The sequence below is a fragment of the Nelumbo nucifera genome, chromosome 3 (genome assembly GCF_055504915.1).
Source record: "Nelumbo nucifera cultivar China Antique chromosome 3, China Antique-T2T, whole genome shotgun sequence".
In the NCBI taxonomy this organism is placed as follows: Eukaryota; Viridiplantae; Streptophyta; class Magnoliopsida; order Proteales; family Nelumbonaceae; genus Nelumbo; species Nelumbo nucifera.
In genome coordinates this window covers 473007-490025 of record NC_142651.1, presented here as the reverse complement: position 1 = coordinate 490025, position 17019 = coordinate 473007, and the positions used below count along the sequence as shown (strand labels likewise).

The 17019-nt window shown below is 32.8% G+C and overlaps 2 protein-coding genes across 2 annotated transcripts; one reads left to right on the top strand and one right to left on the bottom strand.

Moving 5' to 3' along the window:
* Positions 1-10731: 10731 nt before the first annotated feature.
* Positions 10732-12744, bottom strand: LOC104592676 (acetyl-coenzyme A synthetase, chloroplastic/glyoxysomal-like). Its single transcript, XM_010252116.3, has 7 exons — positions 12607-12744; positions 12454-12532; positions 12182-12250; positions 11890-12065; positions 11277-11333; positions 11013-11103; positions 10732-10899 (listed from the first exon to the last, which is right to left on the bottom strand). The coding sequence occupies exons 1-7, from the start codon at positions 12717-12719 to the stop codon at positions 10747-10749; spliced, it is 738 nt and encodes a 245-aa protein (XP_010250418.1). The 5' UTR covers positions 12720-12744; the 3' UTR covers positions 10732-10746.
* Positions 12745-13391: 647 nt separating this feature from the next.
* LOC104592675 (Translation protein SH3-like family protein) lies at positions 13392-15344 on the top strand. Its single transcript, XM_010252114.3, has 2 exons — positions 13392-13629; positions 14865-15344. Exons 1-2 carry the CDS (start codon positions 13393-13395, stop codon positions 15120-15122), a joined length of 495 nt encoding a protein of 164 aa, XP_010250416.1. The 5' UTR covers position 13392; the 3' UTR covers positions 15123-15344.
* Positions 15345-17019: the final 1675 nt, after the last annotated feature.

Sequence of the window (17019 nt, the reverse complement as noted above, 5' to 3'; positions counted from 1 at the left end):
GCAAGGCCTCATAGAGGAAAGCTAGAAAAAGGCCCAATCCATGCTCACACTTCAAAAACCCTACTCTAACAGCATCCTATACAAAGTCTACCTCGTCAGCTATACACAAGCGTAATAGTGGCCCCTGTATGATAGTCAAAAGGGAAGTCCACAGGAACATGTCAACAAGTTTGAAGACACTTTGGGTGCGTTTGTCTTGGATGGAGATCTAAAGTCCAGGAATTCTCAAATTCATTCACCAGCCCAGCTTACTCCTGGTTCATCAACCTAATGGCCAGAAGCTTGGAATCTTAGGGGAGAACTCACTAAAATATTCCTGTCCAAATGGTTCACCCTCGAGTGAAGGCTAACAATGGTTGATCTTCAAAATACAGAACAACATGCTGGAGAAGACCTCCTAACCTATGTCATGTGCTTCCAAAAACTGACCCATTCAATCTTCGAAGAGCATGCGACAGAGAAAAGCTTCATAGAACAGTGTATACAGGAGATGCATCCAGCCTACAAGATTGACATTGAAAATGTCAATGTTAAGACTTTTAGCTAACTTTGGAAAATTGTTGAGAGGACGATGCGAATTATCACTGCTTTTGAAGCGTAGTCTGCTACACCAGGGCTAACATATACCATGCTAGAAGTATACATTGTCAACCACAAGCCTCGCAACGCGAGGGGACTCAACCAGGGACCATATTATTGTGGTGGCAACCAGGGTCGACAAAATGGTACTTCATTACCGCCACCCCCACCAGCGTCCACTACAACAAGAGCGACGTAATTATGGTCATGAACAAGTTAGTAGAAGAACATGTCATCAGTCTGTCACAACTGCCTATTGGGGTCGACCCCGAAAAGGATAAACACGAGTTGAGATGGTGCAACTACCACCTGTAAGTACATGTGGTTCATCATCACCGTGAATACGATGAGGACATCAAAGGAAAACCATGTGGAGAAATCTAGGCCAGGACACCCCTATAGTGGCATAGAAATACTCCACCAAAATAGTAGAAAGCTCATGCGCTTGCGATGAACACATGAAATCTCCTAAGGCATGTGATGAGCATAAAACACCTTCTGGGACTTGCGATGAGCAATGAATGACAATACAGAGCAGCGATAGACGAAAGATGGCACCACGTGTCTGTAACAAACCCAAACATGTTAATTAGACCGAGATCCCTCTCTAACACGTGGCCACAAGAGAACCCTTAAGGAAATGTAGCCAACATGTGCCATGTAAGAATCCCTAGAAAAAAAGGAAACTTTATTCTAGAGGATCTCGCTGGACACATGGCAAAACACCAATAGTGGTCTCGTAGTCATCAATATAAAAACAAAGATTCTCTTTCCTAATAGGAAATGTCTCATTTATGGATCATTCTCTTAATAGCCTCAAGATCCTCCCTATAAAAGGGAGAAAGAAAGAAGTACAACCCTAGGACATGACTAAGGGTGATCATTTCAGCCCGGCCCATAATGTATACATATGTATACATGTTATTTTACATTATATTACATATTTTATATATAAATATTATAACATGACATGTATATTTTATATTATATAATGTATAAAATAAGTTTATATGCATAATGTTATGTCATTTAATATATAGATATGTAATGTTTTATATATCAGCATGGTTCAAAGTATCGATACGATATGCCCCGTATTGGGAGTACTGTATTGTATCTTTTGAAAAAGATTCGGTCCAAAATGCTTGTTTCCAGGTGTTTTGGACCCCAAATTTTTTTAATAATAAAAGACACGTTTTAAACTTCCCAAAAAAACCAAAATTTGAAAAAAAAAACTAAAAGAAAAGATGTTTCGGTCGCTTCTGAGTACAGATACGATACGGCCAAAATACATATCGTATTAATACTTTGAAATGACATTGGCTCAGAATCAGGCCCGAGCCGGCTCAGGCCCGTATAGACCTGGGATAGGGCTTATATTTCAGGCCCAAAACCTCGGGCTGGGTTGGACCTGGGCCTAAACTATAGACCTTATCGTAAATGCAAAGCCCGGCCCGGGCCTGGCCATGGTCACCCCTATACAGGACTATCATCTTCACTATCACCCAACATTACTAAGACTGCACGCACTATCTCGACCTACAACCCCAACCCAGGCCCCTAGCAACTCGAGACGGTATCGGCCACAAAATCCCCTTCCATATGGCAGAATTAGGTGTAAGGTGCTTTCTAAATTCTAACGCTACACAACACAGCCTACGCTATTTTAGTGGCATTGAGAAATTTCGTAGCCAATTCACAGGGGACCCACCTTTTGGGCTTTGGATTGGACTATCCTAATCTAAGTTTAGATTTAGGAGAAGCAATTGATATTCTAAATTGTTGGGTGGTGTATAGAAAAGGTATGGCAGTTCAATTGCTTTTTATTTTTATGGAGAGTACGTAATATTAAGAAAGATTCAATATTTTCATAAGAGCATTCTCGTTCTAGTTTTTGTGAGGGTTGGCCGAGTCTGCATCTATTTTGGTCTTGTGTACTTCGTGGTGGTGTTTGAAAATTCGTGAATATTGTGATGTAGGTAGGGTGTAGTTAATTAATTATAGTAAGAAATTTGTTGAATAGGTCTCTCAGTTATATCTAATCATTAATTAGTGTTTTCTGAGTTTGCAGGATGAAAGGCTCTTTTTAATACAGCTGTAGGTGGCCGTTGTGGGGGCAGATGTGAATTTCCCTCTCCTCTTGAGTTTGATGCAAAGCCAAGAGCCGTAGTTTTAATTATTAGAGGGTTAGAAAATCTTTTGTTTTGAAATCGGATTCATTAATCTTGCTGTATTTGACATAGCTTGATCAGGTTAATTTTGATGGTTTTGATTTATTTTTTAAACTGACAATAAGAAAAACAATTCATGCCCCATCAAAGTAATGTGGTTGATAGACTCCTAATTAGTTGACTAAGAATAGATAATTGAACAATCTTCTAATATATTCTTTTAAAAGCAAGTTGTCTCAACGATTATTCTTGCTATGTTTTAAAGCATATAATAATTATACGTCCACTCTTAGGAAAGATGATATTATATCATTTACACAACTCTAGCTAGAAGCATGACAGCATATAATATATATATCACAAGTTGTTTAAGGATAATGGATAAAAGCAAGCCATCTTACGAATTACAAATAATAAATTAATCCAATTGATTAGTGATTCGAAAATTTAATTAAGTATAGATAATTATATATATGTTTATGCTCTATAGTCTATTATATATATAAGATTAATTGGGAAAGGGAAAGAATAGATAGGTCAAGTTGGTTATCTTTCCCTGTTCACTAATCACCCATCTATATAAGAAAAAGACCTGCATTTAGTAATTTACAAATAAATGCTGTACAGTTGTCTTTCTCCCCCTAGAAGAAGAAGGTTCAATGTATTTATTTGTAATATAATTCTAAAAACAATGTATCAAGCATACGCCAGAAACTGTATTTTTGGGCAATATATATACATATAGTAGTAGTTCAAGCTATTTCAACGTTCACACTTCATACTCCAATTAAGTGAATAGTTTTCAGTTTTGAAAATTTAATTATACATAATCACAATGGGCGCCCATTAATTAGGTAGCCCATGTATAATTTAGTTTCCAAATGCTGCTCTATTCTTACTAGACACGTTATATATTAATTATTCATCTCTCCTTTAGGCTGTGTTTAGTTGTATAGGTTTTCCTACTTTTTCCTTTTCTTTTTTTATATTTTCTTTCAAACTAAATACAGCCTTATTTGGTTTTCCTTTTATTTTTAGTTTTTACATGCTTTTACTTCAAGGAATTCGTTGAAACTTCGAAATGAATGACCAAATAACAATTTTATACTCAGCTTGAGTAAATATTGAAATTAATTTTAATATGATGAATAGTCTGCGTATGCATACAAATTATATTCTATCATGATGATGAAAGCATGCATGCATGCATGATAATAAAAATAAGTGAAAATGGTCTATTCCACCTTATAATTTTTTATTTATTTATTTTATTTTGAAAAACTCCTACTTATTATATATATATATATATACACACTAATTATAAAAGTGTGAATGAGGAGGTATTGGCTTCTAGAATTTTTCTTTACTACCCCCCTCTTGAATTTAGTCCGTCTCCATTGAAAGGTAGAAAATGTAATTAAAAGAATCTCATTAAGTATATTCAATTACCTCTCTTAGGTATAAAAAAATACATCTCATTAAGTCTCACATTTAAGTCATTAAATAAATCACATTCTCTCTCATTTAACCCAACATTTATACTTTTATTTATCATCATTAAATCCCACTAATAAATCCATACACAATAATTATTAATAGAATAACATTTTATATTTTTAAAATACATAGAAATAAAATCATATTTTTCATCTAAGTGGTGGATAAGTAGTTCAACCATTTGGGTCAAATGGATAATTTCATGATGTCATAAATAAATAATATAAATTTAGAAATATAAAAAACACTTTTGCTTATCATCATTAAATTCCACTAATAAATCCATACACAATAATTATTAATAGAATGAAATTTTATATTTTTAAAATAAACCTAGAAATGGAATCATATTTTTCATTTATGTCGTGGGTAAGTATTTCAACCATTTGAGTCAAATGGAAAATTCCACTATGTCATAAATAAATAATACAAATTTAGAAATATAAAAATACAAAAAATATAGAAAAAAGTTTTGAAAAAAATGGACATGTTTCTATTATTATATATTTGTCATATTAAAAAATAACTATGATAAAATATACATAATTTTATTAATGATGGACATCAAATATACAACTTAAAACCAATCGGAAATTAAACCATCTTCCTATCTAAGGGTGGGTTAGTGGTTCAACCTTTTAGGTCAAATAGGTTAACACATGATGTATAATTAAAAATATTTTTTTTAAATATAATAGTACAAAAAATATGAAACAGTTTTGGGCACATCTATAATATTATATACTAATAATATAAACAAAAATAAGTATGATAAATAATAATTATTTTATCAATGATATAAATGAAATGCAAAAATTAAAACCAATTTGAAAATGAAACCATATCCATGTCTAGATGGTAGGTAGGTCAATGATCTAACATTCTGGGTCAAATGGATCAATCTATGATGTCATAACTAAGTAACAAATATTAAATACATACATACATACATACATACATACATACATACATACATTCTATTGTTATATATTCACCATATTATACAAAAATAAATGTAAAAATAAGAATTACTTTCATCGATGATGAAAATGGAATACATGATTTAAAATCAATCAAAAAAGGAAAAATGATTTTTCCATCCAAGTAGTGGGTTAATGGTTAAACTATCCATGTCAAATGGATGTTATTATTAAATAATAAAATACATAAAATTCTACAAAATGTAGAAATCTGTCGATAATTGTGGGTACATTATACATCATATAAAAAAGTGTGATTAATGAGAATTATTTTCATTAATGATAGAAATGGGATAAAAATTAGGATAAAAAATAAAGAGAATTAATGTCTAATAAATGACCCAATTAACCATGTCAAATGGTTCAATAATTTAATTAGCTAGGTCATCATAGGCAAGTGGTTTGGTAGGGATGCAAACATATCAGATCATATTTGAATTATGGTATATTCAAATCTGATATGATTCAAAGATTTAACCAGATTTCATAAATATTGATTCGAATCTGAATCCGATCAAAATGTTGAATATCCGAACCTGATATGATTCGATTTAATTTTAAAAAAAAAGTAATTAATTATTAAAAGAAAAAGAAAAATATAATAGTTAAAATAAAAAACAAAAAATATAAGTATTTTCTCAACTATTTCCATCATATAAAAAGTTGACAAAAATGCAATATAAATAACTTATTTATTAATAAATAATAAATAACATATATATTATATATAAATAATATATATACACTACATATATAAATAATTGATTTGACCACAATATTAAAAACCAATGTTCAAACAATATATTAGAATTGCATTTCCTCTTGGTAAATAACTAATTTTTATTATCTCATAAATTAAATAATAAAAAAAATATAGAATTTTTTTATAAATTTCATAAGAAATTTTGAACATACATTCATATTATATATTCTTCATATTAAACAAAAATATGTTTGAAAAAGTGAGAATTATTGTTAGTAAAGATAGAAATGGCTAAAATACAAAGAAAAAAAATGAATTAATGTCTTAGTCATAGTCCAATTTCCTGGTTAAATAGGTTAATGGTTCAACTAGTAAGGTTCTTTGGTTACTAATAATTATCATCATCATTTGATACTTCCACGTGCAAAAATAAATGCGAAAATAAGAATTACTTTTATTGATGCAAAAATAAGAAAAATGATGTTTCCACCCAAGTGTTGGGTTAGTGGTTCAACTATCCATGTCAAATGGATCAACTCATGATGTTATTATTAAATAATAAAATACATAAAATTTTAGAAAATGTAGAAATTTGTAGATAATTTTGGGTGCATTCTATAATATTATATATTCATCATATAAAAAAGTGTGATTAATGAGAATTATTTTCATTAATGATAGAAATGGGATAAAAATTATGATAAAAAATAAAGATCATTAATGTCTAACACATGACTCCACTAACCATTTCAAATGGTTCAATGATTTAATTAGATAGGTCATTATAGGCAAGTGGTTTGGTAGGGATGCAAACAGATTGGATCAGATTTGAATCAGGGTATATTGGAATTCGTTTCGATTCGAAGATCTGATCGAATCTCATAAGTATTGATTTAAATCAGAATCCGATCAAAATGTTGGATATTTGAATCTGATACAATCTGATTTAATTTAAAAAATAATAAATTATTAAAAGGAAAAGAAAATATAATAGTTGAAATAAAGAAAAATAAAAAATATAAGTATTTTTTTCAACTATTTTCATCATATGCGAAGTTTACAAAAATGCAATATAAATAACACATTTATAAATAAATAAATAACATATATATTATATAAATGATATATATATAAATAATTAATCTTACCATAATATTAAAAAGCAATATTCAAACAATATATTGAATTTGCGTTTCCTCTTGGTAAATAAGTAATTTTTATTATCTCATAAATTAAATAATAAAAAATAAAAATATAGATTTTTTATAAATTTTATAGAAAAAATTGAACATGCATTAATATTATATATTCTTCATATTAAACAAAAATATATTTGAAAAATAAGAATTATTGTTAGTAAAAATAGAAATGGCTAAAATACAAAGAAAAAAATGAATTAATGTCTTAATCAGAGCCTATTTTCCTGGTTAAATAGGTTAATGGTTCAACCGGTAAGGTCATTTGATTACTAACTATTATCATCATCATCATCATTTGATACTGCCACATTCAATGCACGTACACTTTTACTAATATATATATCTTTGTATTGTGTTAGATTTCCTCACCTGTCACTATTACAAATAATGACAAATTTGTCAGGTATAGGAATCAATAATTTGGCCTAAAACTAAACCACCCATTGTCAATTGAATACATCCAAGATTCAATGTTTCAACATCGAACACATATCGTATCAGTGGCTTGTTAATACGTAAAATACAAGTCTTTTGGGTTCAAACCCCATTTCAAGGGTTAGGCATGCCTCAAACCAAACCCTCTAAAAAGGTTGATACACCCCTCCGTCGTATCAGGGTGTATCAATACTTTGAACCTTGAATACATCTCATGGTACTGGGCTAGCAACTTTTCATAAAGATATTTAACCCCATATTTTCTAAGGGCCCATTTGATTTTCAGGAATATGGGTCTGGAATCGGAATTGGAATGACCACATTCTAATTCCAACTATTTAGTTGGGTGGAATTGGAATCTCATTCCCATTCTTTCTGGAATGACATCATTTGAGGAAATGGCCATTCCCTCCCCCTCTCTTGGGAATGAAATCCCATTCCTACTTATTTCAATTTTGATTCTAATTCTTGCCTAAACCAAATAGACTATGGGAATAGACCATTTTGATTTCAATTGCAAGCCAAATGGACCCTAAATAGTTTAGGGTTGTTTGGTTTGCAATCAGAATTAGAATCAAAATCCTTCAAAAGTGGAATTGAAATGCCTATTCTCATAGTTTGTTTGATTTATACAAGAATTTAAATGGAAATTGGAATAAAGTAGAATGTGATTTCATTCCCAAGGGAGGGGGAGGGAATGGCCATTCCCTCAAATGGGGGAATGCCATTGAATGGGATTCCAATTCTACCCAACCAAATAGTTAGAATTGGAACGACCCTTTCCTATTCGATTCTAGACCCCTATTCCCATAAACCAAATGGTGCCTTATTTTTTAAAGAGTTAGGGCTTGTTAATTTACTTTTAATCCCTCTTATCTCTTAATAACTTTAAGAGGCATTAACAACGTTTGGTTCTCATTTTTATCTTCAGCCCTATGTACAATAGCAATAAAGCTCAGTTTTGTTTTCCAAAAAATACCCCCAAAAGATTACTCCTTTTATGTATGCCATGATGGCATGATGACCCAATACAACAACAACAACAACAACAACAATAATAATAATAATAATAATAATAATAATAATAATAAAAATAAAATATTGATAATGAAATCATTTTAAAAAAGTATTATTTAAATATTTAATACTAATTTTTTAATTATATATCATTAATGAAGTAATGCTTACAAATTATTATTATTTTATTAATTATATATGTATTATTTATTTACATATTTTGTTTTCCAAAAGATACCCCCATTAGTTCCTTCTACTTTTACATTAAGACCATAAATTATTATTTAATTAACAATAATTAATAAAAATAATAATGAGGTATTATTTAAAATTAATATTATTTTATTAATTATCTATGTATTATTTTATTATTTATTAATACATCATTTAATTAATTAACTATTAAATAAATAATTATTTTTTATTAGTTAATTTATTAATTAAAAATAATTATTGTTAATTATTAATTAATCATGAATTACTATTTTAATAATATTAATTAATTATTATTATTATTATTATTTGATTAATTGGTAGTTAGTTTGTTAAAAGCCAAACAAGCCTTCTTGCAATTTTTTAGAACTTAGCATTCAAATTTCAAAATAACATTCTTTGCATTTAAGCTTCAGAGCCAAGGAAAGTTCACCAACTTCAATACACCTCTAAAAGTAACTAGTACAATTTCACTGGCATTTAGATTTTAGATTTTAGTACAAATGAATAGGCCTTCAATCACCAAGCCGAGAGAGAGAGAGAGAGAGGTAGGGAGGTGAGTTTGGAAGATCTCTATTGTTGATGGTACATTATTTGTATTCTTTGGTATGCAATATGGAACATTTTACACGTATGCTCTCCAATTTGAATTAGTGAGGAGCAACCTCTTATCTATATCTATGTATTAAAAGGAAATGTGTCAATTTGGCACTTTCTTTATTTATGGTTGTTTTAGAAAGTTTTTTATAGTTTTTTTTTTGAATTTTCCTAATTTTAAAATTGAACAAAATAACTCAAGTGGTCGATCAGCTTTAAGACTTTTATATTAAAACACAATAATAGTTTATAGAATTGTTATAAGAGGAGGTTTTTTTTCATAATTTTACCTAAAAACAATACAAAAGTAATTATAGACCAATGAAATTTAAAAATGAGTAAAAAATAGTGTTAATATACAAAAAATGATACAAATTTATCTAGAGCATAAGGAATTATCCACTCTCACTAAAATGTAATTTGAAATATGATCGACTAAACTAGACATAACCCAAAAAAATAATGCTTGAATTGGACTTAGATGATCAACACCATATAATTGTAAATGTTGTAGAGCTCCTTCCATTTTTTAATAAAACCCATGCATCACACACGCCACGACTAATTACTTTTTAAGTTGACAGAATTTAAGAAGACCATCATGACTGAGACAAGATCTCTCATCTGATAGGTATTGGGATTTGCACTTCATAACAATCTCAAAGCACTTGCAGGCGCACATTGAGAACTTCTCAAAGTGGTTTTGGTCATGAATAGACTTGTTCATGGATTGGGTAGCCCGATGGGCCGGCTCGACCGGGCCTGATCTAAGTCAGGTTTAGATAGGATTTCAGGCTTACAGGCTTGAGCTCGAGCCTAAAATATCGGGCCTGACCTTTTTTAGGCCGAGCTTTGGCTTTCTCAGAAAAGCCCGACCCAAGCTCGAGCCCTACTTAACAATGCATTATATAATAAAAATATATTTTATATAATAAAAGAGCATATATAATATATTTTTTCTTTATTTTTATTATATTTTTTCAAGTAATAATGAGATCATTCATTCTTTTTTAGGTTTTGAGGTCTTTTAATATAAATAAAATAGTTTTTAATTGAGTTAAAAAGTAAAAAAAAAAATATTTTTTTTCTAATTTCTAGTTGGGCTTGGGCTTTATATGAAGGTTGGACTCAGGCCCAAGACCTAGGCCCGACGATCGGGCTCGGGTCTGAGCATATTCTATTAATGTAGAAACAAAGCCCAGCCCAGCCCAGCCCAGCCCATAAACGAGACCAGATTTGCTCCTCACATAGGGCGCCTCATACTCACGTCCTACCATGCATTGGGAACATCTTCCATACTTGTAATGTCTTCTAATACTAATGCAAAAAAAAGGTCAAAGATCTTTAATGCATATTTATTTCAGAAATTCAGAATTCATGTTAAGAAAATCACTGAAATAGATCCTTACCTGATTTCTTACAGTTAATATAAGGCTTTTCCGGAGTTCTTCACTGTAAGGAACACCCTCAACTAGTGTAACAAATGCATAAATCCCCTGTCCTTTGACCTAGGAGCAAGCAGAGCATAACATGTGATTACAATATAGGTTTGGAGACATTCCTCAATGGAAGTATCTACTACAGGTATTCTGTGACTTTTTAGGTATACAAGATGGGGTACCTCATGCTCAACACCAACCACAGCAGCTTCAGCACATTGAGGGTGCGAAACTAAAGCAGATTCCACTTCTGCAGTGCCAATACGGTGTCCACTGCATACATTAACAGAAATTAAAGAAAAACCCACATAGCGCATTATACATTTAAGCCACACCTTGGTCATAGAATTGTAATTTTGTGTTTACTCATGCTCCATGTATGCATTCCCTGTATATGCTCATTTAAAAATGACAAGCTATGCAAAACAATGAATTCCAGAAGGTACCTGACATTGATAACATCATCAACTCTTCCAGTAAGCCAATGGTATCCATCCTTGTCCCTAAATCATAAAAAATAGATACAGTAAAAACACATCCGTACATGAAAATGGCCATTTAGCTTTTAAAGGATGCAGTATGAGAATGCAGCCTTAATGCATTTGGGAGCTCAAGATACAGACAAGTAACTCACAGATCTGTGGCAGAACAGTTAGAAAAAGGAGTGGCCTTAATGCATTTGGGAGCTCCAATGCTAGTTAGACTCTAGCCTAGAACCTCAAACAATAGTGTCTTTCTTTCTTGAATTCAACTCAGTTATTTTGACAAATTTGCATTCCTAGACATTTTCCATATTTACACAAACCATTAATTTCCCCAGCACCAATTTTTAGTTTCCCACTTAAACCACAACTGTTCTACACATGTAGACTTAAATGTGTGCACTAAAATTTTTTTTGATGAATTGCATGCACTAAAAATTCTGCCCTGACTATTTAACATAATATACTGAATCCTTTCTGTAACCAAGAAATCTTAAACATCCTGTTACCATGAAAACACTAACAACCTGCATCACAGGTTGACTGATGAAAACTGAAATTCCAGCAATAATATTACCTGCTACAGCCATCACCACTGAAATAATAGCCTGGAAATGGCTTAAAGTATGTAGTTTCATATCTTTCATGATCACCATAAAGGGTACGAAATGCCCCAGGCCATGAGCTCTTCACGCATAGATAACCACTGCACTCGCCTTCAATCTCAGTTCCCTTCTCGTCAACTATGACTGGCTATATGTTCACCCAAACCGTAACAATTGAGATGAAAAATGAAAGCTGTACAAGTGTACACTCACAAAAGAAAGGAAAAAAAAAAGTGCAGGTGTATCAGTTTTACATGCACGAACCTGGATACCAAAGAAAGGGAAAGTGGCTGAACCAGGCTTCTGTGGCCAGGCCCCTGGTAAGGGAGCAATCTGCAATATATTAAGCAACACCAAATTAGACTATGGTAAAATATTAACAAAAATTATATTGTGTTTTATTTTTCTTCTTTAGAATATGAAATAACAGTACTATATCAAATTGTGGTTATGCTATTGTAAACCATATTTATGATTAGGGATGTTTACCATAGGGCATCAGCAAAACCAAAGAAATGAAGCAGATACAAAATTACCATGAAGCCACCAGTCTCAGTTTGCCACCAGGTGTCTGATATTGGGCATCTTGAATCTCCAACAACATTGAAAAACCACCTAAAAAATGAATTTTTTAAGATCCTTCCAAAATAAAAGACTTTAGACCATACAGAGCAGAGAAAACTTGAAACCTCCATGCACTTGGATTGATGGGCTCTCCAACACTTCCAAGAACCCGTAAGGATTTGCGAGAGTAACGAGTCACATACTGCACAGAAAGCAATATACTGAACCAATAAGCCATGATTCGTTATAGCATCATATGAATTAGTTGGTTGTACAACTTTGATAATCCACCCAAACCCGTGTTGGTCTCGTAACCCAAGCTGCCGGAGCTGTAGAACCCCTAAGCCCTAACCCTAACCCTAACCCAATGACATTGTCATTGAGTTACATTACGTTGGGCTTAAGTTGCCTCAATTTTTTTCTCTTTCTCTTTGCTTTACAAAAATGTTTTTATTTCTTGAGATCAAGATTAACCAATTAAAGTAGAACAATTATGGTGCTTTAAGAGTACTACACTTATGGTATTGTATTAAAAATTTTTTGCCTTCAAACTTAAAATTATATAATGGGGTCGTTATTGGTGTGTTTATTATATATAGGGTAAGCGTGAGAACATGGGTTCGAGTTTGAAACTTGAAACTTGAAAGCATCCACTCTGCTATCATATTCGGGGTCATAGTTTTATCGCCTCTGGGCCTCTTGGGGTCGTAGACATTAGGCAAACAAATTAACAAAGAGGTGGGTTTGGGCCAAGATCAAATGCAGTTTGGGTAAGAAAGGGCCAACCCGCAGTTCATTAGGGTTTCATGCATTTTTGGTTGAGCTATAAATAAAAATTAGAATTTTAGCTCTCGGAGACTGTGAGTCGGGATCCATTTTCTGGGAAAGGAATTTGATCGAAGAAGGAAAAGATGCCAGCGGGACACGGACTCCGGTCGAGAACGAGGGATCTGTTTTCGCGGCCTTTCAGGAAGAAGGGTTACATCCCTCTGTCAACATACCTCCGGACCTACAGGATCGGGGACTACGTCGGTATCAAGGTTAACGGCGCAGTTCACAAGGGCATGCCTCACAAGTTCTATCACGGCCGCACTGGTAGGGTCTGGAACGTTACCAAGCGCGCCATCGGCGTCGAAGTCAATAAACAGGCATTTACCCTATTATACCCCTCTCTCTCTCTCTCTCTCTAGTTGTTGTTTGACCTGAACACTGGTTTTGTTGTCTGGGTTTGACGTGAAAGACATTGTTCCTCTTTGGTTTTCTTTTAATCCAATCTGGTTATCGAGAAGTCACACAGATGCATATTGCTGTTCGAAATTACTACTGAATGCAGTTACATTGTGTATGTTGTTTTGATATCTTTCATCCGTCCTTTCATCACTCAACACAAATGTTTCAAACTAGCTGTTAAAAAAACTCTAAAATTAGATGTGTATTACGAAATCTCGAATGAATGGGACGCAAGTTTACTGCCTGCCTCAAAGAAAATGCCCATAATTTAATTATGTTAATGCTGAATCAGAACAGTATTCCTGTTCTTTACCCCCCCCCTCCCAAAAAAAAAAAAAAAATGGTGATCCCTTATAGTTGGGACAGGGCTTAATTGAGTTAAGAACTTAAGATCCGAAAAAAAACATGTAGTTGGGTAATATTGTTGCTGGATGCTGCATTTGGCATTTTTAAGGACTTGTCTCCTTTTTGCAGTTAAAAACCCATTGGTCACAGGGGTATTTAACTGCAAAGCAGGAGACAAGTCCTTAAAATAAGAAATGCCAAATGCAGCATAATTCTATACAATCTTGACCTTTCTACCTTAGTTTTCCAGTTTTCTTGTAATTAGTAGGTGCCTCGTAATTAAAACTTAATACTAAACTCGACAAAGCTTCAATCCCAACTATTTTGGGTTACCTACACGATTCTTGCCTCACCATTGCACTCTATTGAGCGCCATGTTTTCTATTAAAATTGTAAAGCAATTTGACCAATCAATTTCCTTTAGAGTTGTCTTGGCTTGTTATATTTATTTGCAGGTTCTTAGTTTTATAAAATTAGGTTAAACCAGAGTAGCAGAACTTGGTTATGTGACATAGTCTGCTATGCTTAGATCTTTAATTCATCATGTGGACCAGGGCCAGGTGAAGGAGGATTGTGGTTTTTGGGTTTAATTTTGGTTCCTTGTTAAGTCAATGATATGAGGTGATTCTGGTGAAAAGCTTATATTTGAGTTTTATTAGTTAAAAATTTTATTCATGGTTCTCATTAATTTGCAACAGTTCCTAGTGTTTTTGCTCTTTCTTTTATCAGTCTGTTAAAAAAACAAAACGAAATGGTGTCTCTTTATATTTTTTTCCAATTGACAGTGTTATGGGGTGGTGTCATCTAGGTTGGAAACAGGATTATTAGGAAGAGGATCCATGTGAGAGTGGAGCATGTGCAGCCATCAAGGTGCAGGGAAGAGTTCGAACTAAGAAGGATCCGCAATGATGAGTTGAAGGCAGAGGCGAAGGCTCGTGGGGAGAAAATCAGTACCAAGAGGCAACCTGAAGGCCCAAAGCCCGGTTTTATGGTGGAGGGTGCCACTCTAGAAACTGTTACTCCTATTCCCTATGATGTTGTCAATGACCTTAAAGGCGGTTACTAATTCTTTGAAGGTTGAGGCTTCTTTTTTCATCTTAGCCAATGCACTTTCTGAGTGAATTAGATCCTTTTGTAGGTTGGACATTTGCAGATTGATAGTTCTATTGTAAGGAACTGGCTTATTGATGCTCTTCTTTTCTTTCGCTTTCTCATTTAACATTAGATCACAAATATTGTTGGTTTTTCATGTTTTTAATCTAATGGTAATGGAGCTGCTTTTACAAGACACCGTGATCTCCTCCCAATAGAAAAATGTTTGCGATACATTCCTAACATCATCTATGCCCTCCTGCACACCTCATCTCAAACATGTAGAAGAGACATTTTTTCTTGGAACTACATGTAGACCAGTCACTAGACAATGCATGTTACTATTGTGGAAGTTTTGGTTTACACATGGGGATATGGAGATGATTCTGCTTCACTCTAATGTTTCAGCAATTTAGCATCCGTAGGGAAGAAAATAGTTGTGGATAAAACTTATTAAAACTTGTGACCATCAGGTCCTCTGTATTCAACTTCTACCCAACTACCCCACTATTTTGAAATGGCTTTCTTGAGATCAAATGATAGCCTTTTTATTGATCCTCATTTTTGTTTAGGTGGACTCTATCAAAGGTGAACCTTTTTTTCTCGTCAAAGATGAAATAGTTTCAGAGAAAAATAAAGCAAAGAAACTTTTTTTTTTTATTCTTGACTGATAAAATATTGAAGTAACAAGTTGGGTTTGTGCTAGACTCGGAAATAGGAAAAAAATAGTGCAAACAGTTTGTGTGTTATTGGCAGAAGATCCTAATTTGGATAATGAGCTCAACCTATGTCATTTTGAAAAGGGAAAATTCCCCATTAGTACTCTGTACTTTGAGCCTAGTGTCACTTTGGTCCTTGAACTTTAAAATGCAACAATTTAGTACTCAAACTTTCAAAATGTATTAATTCAGTACTTACCATTAACCAGCCATTAAGTAACATTTGAAAAAGACACAAATGCCCTTCAAGTGTCATCTAATTTTCTTATTAACCATCCAAATTTTGACAAAAAGTTAATAACCCCAAATTCTTTCTTCTATTCAAGAAAGTTGAAGTTGCGTCTCAGTGGTCATTCTGGACCCCAACTTTTTTTGAATAAAAGAGGCAAGGGTTTAGGACTTAATTTCTTTTTATCAATGTTTAGATAGTTGATAATGAAAATTAGATGACACTCAAAGGGCATTTTAACAGCTGATTAATGGTAGGAACTGGATTGACATGCTTTGAAAGTTTGGATAATGAATTGTTGCATTTTAAAATTCAGGGACCAAAATGACATTAGACCAAAGTACAAGGTACTAATAAGAATTTTTCCCTTTTGAAAACACCTAGACTACCCGTGTTTGAAATAAAGTACCTCAATCCTATATCCAACCCAAAATGACGTTCAACCTGATGAGACCTTAAAATATATAATCCCAATAGGACCCTAATAATCTGATTTGATGGGTGATTGTTTTAACCTGAATTTCATGACAAAATCTCAATATTGTTTTTATGAAAAGACTTTTTCATATTTAATTAAAACTAAAATTATATGACCGGAATCCTAGACAAGATTTTGAGGGAAATTTATTTTGAAAAGGTCAAAGCATTTAATGATCAGGTACATATGCTTTGAGCGTAACAACTTCGCAATCTGGTTTGAGCTCGTTTGCTTTCTGCAAGTGTGTGAATAGCTGCACAAGAGAAGAAAGGAGTGAAACTCCTGCAATCAGCAACAGTACTGGCAATGCACAAAAGGAAATTGGAGATTCTACCAACAGGATATTGATAAGAGATAGGCAATCATTCTCCACCCGAATTTGGTAGGGCTTCGGAAGAGGTAGAGGGAAATAATGAAATAATGGAATGGCATGAATCTTTTTTTT